The 6,328-nt window shown below is 43.4% G+C and overlaps 1 protein-coding gene across 1 annotated transcript; it reads left to right on the forward strand.

Moving 5' to 3' along the window:
* sox32 (SRY-box transcription factor 32) lies at positions 1-1,154 on the forward strand. The gene is made up of 2 exons (XM_048267024.1): positions 1-310; positions 529-1,154. The coding sequence occupies exons 1-2, from the start codon at positions 1-3 to the stop codon at positions 1,152-1,154; spliced, it is 936 nt and encodes a 311-aa protein (XP_048122981.1).
* The last annotated feature ends 5,174 nt before the right edge of the window (positions 1,155-6,328 follow it).

Genomic DNA, 6,328 nt, shown 5'->3' on the forward strand with positions numbered 1-6,328 from the left:
ATGTATTTTGAGCGGATGCTGCAAAACTTCGACATGGGCCCCGCCACCGTCTTTGAGAGTGAACGCTACTACCAGGCTCCTTCGCAACCGAAAGCTGAGACGCTGTCCAGCTCTCCTGTCTCTCAGCCGATCAGCCCCGTGTCGGTGGAATCCGAATCCAGCTGCTCGAGCCCGGAGGCCAAACCTTCGGCTGGGGAAGCTCGTGTCCGCAGACCGCTGAATGCCTTCATCATCTGGACCAAAGAGGAGCGGAGACGTCTGGCGCAGCTCAATCCTGAGCTTGAGAATACGGACCTTAGCAAAATCCTTGGTGAGTTGAGAATTGCAATTGCATTCAATGCACTCACATTGAATAGCATATGTCAAGTAAATTATGTGAACATGACATGCATTAGCTTTTGAGTAGAAAATGTTTGCATGGATTTGAAATGGGCATCTAAGCAGTGTACTGCACAGAAATGTGATAATAGATATGTCTAAATTGTTGTATTTTGTACTTGATTTTAACACTCTGATGTTTTCTTTTAGGTAAGACCTGGAAAGCTATGTCCCTTGCTGAGAAAAGGCCCTACATGCAGGAGGCAGAGAGGCTGAGGGTGCAGCACACCATTGATCACCCCAATTACAAATATCGGCCCCGTCGCCGCAAGCAGCTCCGCAAGACTGCCAGGCCAGCCCCTTGTGACAAGCTCTTGCCCAGTGACAGTCCTGTGGTCAGGTCTTACAGCACGCCATACAACCTCAGCTACTTGCTCCAGAACCCCCCAGCACAACATGGCTTCACACACACAGCTTCTTACTCTAACACACACTACATGGCTTCATACCCCAACACCTACCCTGTCGCCTACTCAAACACTAGCAGCACACCGTATTCCTATGGAGGTCTGGTCCCAGATGGCACCACAACCCCGAATCCACCGGCCTACATGAGCACAGTGCCGTATCCTGAGGACTATTACCCGGCCCAGCCAGCAGTGGCGCACCAGGGGCCTCAGGAGCAGGCTGACCAGCGGAGAAGCTGCAGCTGCTCACTGTGCAGTGGAGGGCTCTCTCTAGAGTTCTACCTGGAGCAGGTGAGACTGGACATGCTGGATGAGCTGGACCGCAGTGAGTTTGAACAGTACCTCAACCCAGCGAAGCCAAAAGACTAAAGACTAAAGACTCTGTTAGCTGTATTGGTTTCTTACTAAGGGATTATTAAGTTGCCAAACTGATCTAATTCTGCTGTTAGCCCCAGCAAGAGAGGGGGTCATTGGTGTGCTCATGTCACTTTCATTGTTGCTATGATGTGTATATGTTGATAAATAAATGATTATTTATTTAAATTAACATCAGTCTCAGTGGTTTCCTATAATGACAATGAATTGAATGTAATCTTTGATTTAATGAAATAGTGAGGATATACAATGAGGACTCTACATTAAACCATTTTCATGGTAATTAAATGTTTATTAAACATGTACATTTGGTTGTGTGCAGTGACACATTAATTAAAAGGTAATTACATCTAAATAGAGCTGGATTATCGAGTAACAGTAGTCGGCAAGCAAGACTAGTGACAGAAATATGGCAAAGGCAGCACCACTACTGTGTGACTTCATGTCATGGCAGAGAGAGGGAGGCGTGAGAGAGGCCAGGAATGAAAAAAGAGAAAGTCAGAGGGTGATTAAGGGAGGAGGAGTGGAGTGGGGAGGAGGTGAGAAGGCATCTTAGCTATAGACAGTTGCACAAACTGTGTACGGAAATTATATTGTAAACATATTTTCAGCACCATCCTGTGACCTGTTGTAAGTAACATAAATATATTCGCTCCCTCTCTCTTTCACAAATACACACAACACAACGCACACATTTTTACAAACATTATGAAACTAAATCTAATTTTATGTACTTAACCGTTTTTCCTCGAATGACAAAAATATCATTAAATAAACATTTCATTCCACATTTATCTTAGTGTGGATTTTGGGGATATTGATATGACAAAAATGTTACAGGTCGAGAGGATACATTCCAGGGATCAGTAAAGTTAGAAATTATATCTCTTTGTGCTGCAAATATTACATTATGGAATGTGGAATATTTAGGAATATTGACTCCTAAATATCTTCAGTTTACAGTCTGTCTAAATTTAGTCTTAGATTTGCTTACATTCAGCATTCCTCTGACTGTGCTATACTGAGGCCTGTTCCATTGATTATTTCCTGTTTTAGACTCACTGTGCATCCTGGTAAACTCTCAGTTCAGATAGTAGTCATCCATTTGGAATGTATTCGGAATGTGATAAGGAATGCTACGATAAAATAGAAAAAAAGTTTTACGAAAAAATATTGCAATTTGTGGATTCATGGCTATAATGGCAACAACAAATAAGCAAATTGAATACTTTTGTTATATACATTATATATACATTGTTATTTTGCTATGTCCTGCCTGTGGTGGATTTTTCTTTTCTTTGTATAGAAACACAAATGATGAATCAAGGAATTTTAGGTAATATCATTACACATTATGGGGACATGCAGGCACATATCGAGAAAGGGTGCCCGGACAATTAAAGAGAGAGAAGGATAGAGAGAGGGAGCAAAAGAGGAAGAGAGAGAGAGCGAGGGAGCTTTTCCCTTTCCAGACAGTAATATTTTTAGATTTAAATAGTTAAGGAGTGAGACATTCGATGCAATCTAAGTTAATTTAAGGCATGAATGGCTCAAGTCGACAGCAATCAGCCTTTGATTACAATAGGCTGACAGCCAGCAAAAGTGCCAGTCCGGTGCTGGGGGTTAAAGGACAGATGTCCAGGGGGTGAGATGGAGAGAGGAAAGGGACAGAGACCGAACGAGTAAGACAGTCAGACAGAGTGAGAGGCAGAGAGGGGGAATGAGGGAACAACACTGTTGGTTTAAGCTGGGTTGGGCGTTAGTATGATCAGTGGAGTGCTTGGGTGGGGCTTGTAGCCTGCTGGGCCCATACAATACAAAGCAGAGCACACGTCTGCCAGCAAGGCCCCCACCAACACACACATGCATTGCTATGTGACCTTGAAAAAGACCATCAAGTATTCTCTGATATTGTTTTTGCCTGGTCACACACGCTATAGAGGTTATGTCAAGTTAAAGACAGCAGTCCATACAATGTGTGTGTGTGTGTGTGTGTGAGAGAGTGTGTGTGTGTGTGTGTGTGTGTGTCCACTTCTCCACTCATCTCCTGTTTTCTCTCCTCATGTCTAGCACTTTCTTCTTTCCTTTCCATTCTGGCTCTCCTCCCTCCTCTTCCCTCCTCTCGACACCTCCCTCCCGATCTGCTGGACTGGACTGGACTGTGGTAGACTGTTATTTCCAAGTCTCGTATTCTTCCTGTGCTGTATGTGAGTGTGCATGTGTGTCAGTGTGTGGAGTCAGAAGTGATTATTTCTGCCTAGTGGGAATCTATGGAGAGTCTACTCTGGTGCTCTACTCAGGGCCACTCTCTTTTTCACACACACACACACACACACACACACACACACACACACACACACACACACACACACACACACACACACACCACACCCCACCACATGGAGTCATTATGTGTTTTTCTCTCAGTTGCCCAAGGAGGGCGCTGTTAGGGCCTACGCTGATTGGAGTGCTACTTGGACATGAACAATATGGGAAATGACACATGAAAGACAAAGCAAAATCAAATTTAGTTTCACTGATGAAGGACACACACACACACACATACACACACAAACTAGAGGTTCACATGAAGTCATGATGAATTAATCATGAAAATGGCTCTCTGCAAGCTCAATTTTAAAGTGTTTGTGTGTATGTATTGGACACTTGTTAGTTGTGTGTGGCAGAGAGAGAGAGAGGAAGAGAGAGTGAGAGAGAGAGATAGAGAGAGATTAGCAAAGGATGTAGATTAAAAGTAATCCATTTTGAAATGGAGTGATTAGAATTAGCGTACTACTGATGGAGTAAGAGAGTGGCATGAGGAGGGAGGACAGTAAGCATGACATCATGAGTGTTACAAATATGAAATCTCTCTGTGTGTGCGTGTGTGTGTGTGTGCGTGTGTGTGTGTGTGCGATGTGTGTGTGTGTGTGTGTGTGTGTGTGTGTGTGTGTGTGTGTGTGTGTGTGTGTGTGTGTGTGTGTGTGTGTGTGTGGTGTGTGTGTGTGTGAAAGAGGTAAATATTGGGGGTGGACAGATAGAGGCGGATGGGAACTTACTCTTAAAATATTCTTTATGTATGTGGTCCAGTTAACTCCATTCTTTGCATTCTGCTGTACAATGTCTGCATGCCACTAAAATATGACATGGCACCAAAAGTGCACCATTGTTTTGTAAGCAGTATCATAACAGCTGTGTTTGTGCCAGTGTAGATTTGCAATCTGGAAGATAACAAAGATTTATGAGGTGCAGGTACCTGCAATGGCTCCCTGTATAGTTTTGATTTTAACTTCATAACTGATAATTTCACAAATGTCTAATACGTGTGAATTGTAGAGATACTGTTAGCTCACGAGACACACACACATACACACATACACAGAGAGAGAGAGAGAAAGAGAGAGAGAGTGAGAGAAAGAGAGAGAGAGGCAGAGAGAGAAGTGAAGGAAACAGGTGTGTGTTTGAGTTTAGCTCTGCCCATATTTAGGCAACAATTTACTTCCACTCAATCACAGCTTCCCTTAGCATTTCTCATAATACATCAGCATAATCAAATTCTCTCTCTCTCTCTCTCTCTCTCTCTCTCTCTCTCTCTCTCTCTTCTTATCTCTCTTTCAGGCTGTCTGTCAACTCAGTTCAATTCAACAGAGCCTTGTTGGCATGACAAAAATACACTTTGTATTGGCAAAGCATTTCTAATTGTACAAGTTATGTGAAAGAAAGAAAACAAAGACAGAACATCATGCATCATACAGTACGGCAACAACAATGCGTGTGTGTGTGTGTGTGTGTGTGTGTGTGTGTGTGTGTGTGTGTGTGTGTGTGTGTGTGTGTGTGTGTGTGTGTGTGTGTGTGTGTGTGTGTGTGTGTGTGTGCGTGTGTGTGTGTGTGTGTGTGTGTGTGTGTGTGTGTGTGTGTGTGGATGAGTGCATGTACTGTAGGTGTGTATGCATGATTGTGTGTGTGTGTGTGTCACATGTGGATATGTGTGTGTGTGTGTGAATGTTAGTGTTTGATTGTGTGTCTGTCTCTGGTGTCATCTGGTGGCACTATAGATTAATTTGATTAATTAGTCTAATTTTAAACATGAATATCGATTTACCAAACATGCTTATTAGTGTGTGTGTGTGTGCGTATGTGTGTGTGTGTGTGTGTGTGTTTGTGTGTGGGTGTGTAGCTGGGGGAGAAGGTGTGACTCACAGTTTGGGTAAAGCAGGTCTAGGCTACCTTTCTGTGTGTTTCTGTATTGGAAACGTGTGGTTCCTGCTTTGGAACTGAAGAGGAAGTATAAACCTCCTAAAAGTAAAAAAGTAGCACAACACTCTGGGGCTCAATCAAACCCATGTACTCGTCAAACACACATACACATGCACACGCATACACACACACACACACACACACACACTCACATACACATGCATGCACACACACACACACTCACACACACACACTCACGCACGCACATACACACACTCACACTCACATACACACACACAGGCCACACACACATCCATCAGTGTCAGTGATTCCAGTGATGACACATGAGCCTGATGATGAGCGCAAGTCCATGATTGCTGGGAGGACGTTCCGGCTGGGAAGGCCTCATTTGGGAATGTCTCGGGAATGTCTGGGGTTGCGAGTGTAACCCGGCTGCTATATTTATTGTTATTGTAGGGCAGGGTTGCCAGATTGGGGTCTGTGCTGCACTGATAGTGCCTGTGTTATTGTAAGGCCACAAGGCCATCAGATAACACCCCCACAACGATAAGGCATGTTTGGGATGGTTCTGAGCCAGATCTCTCACACACACTCACACACACACAGAGTCCAATTGCTATCCATTGATTCAGATTATGCAGGATAAGATTCATAATCATCATCTGCAGTTTTTCTAACTGTGCTGCTGGTACAGTTCTTTGAGAAGCAATTGACCGAGCAGCGCAGTGCAGTGCAGGCATTCATTCACAGCCACCATGGTGTAGCAAAGCAATGTGTTACAGCAGTCAATAATCTCAAAATTGATAAATATCTGATATTACATACATTTCGTCATGCATGATATTCTGTAGACATGAAAGATTTCTTTATATGTGCATACAAATCTGATATACATAAATACATTAAATACACCATTTACTGTCACCATTAGATGTTGGTTTTATCTGTTG

Source organism: Alosa alosa, chromosome 16 (genome assembly GCF_017589495.1).
Source record: "Alosa alosa isolate M-15738 ecotype Scorff River chromosome 16, AALO_Geno_1.1, whole genome shotgun sequence".
Classification (NCBI taxonomy): Eukaryota; Metazoa; Chordata; class Actinopteri; order Clupeiformes; family Clupeidae; genus Alosa; species Alosa alosa.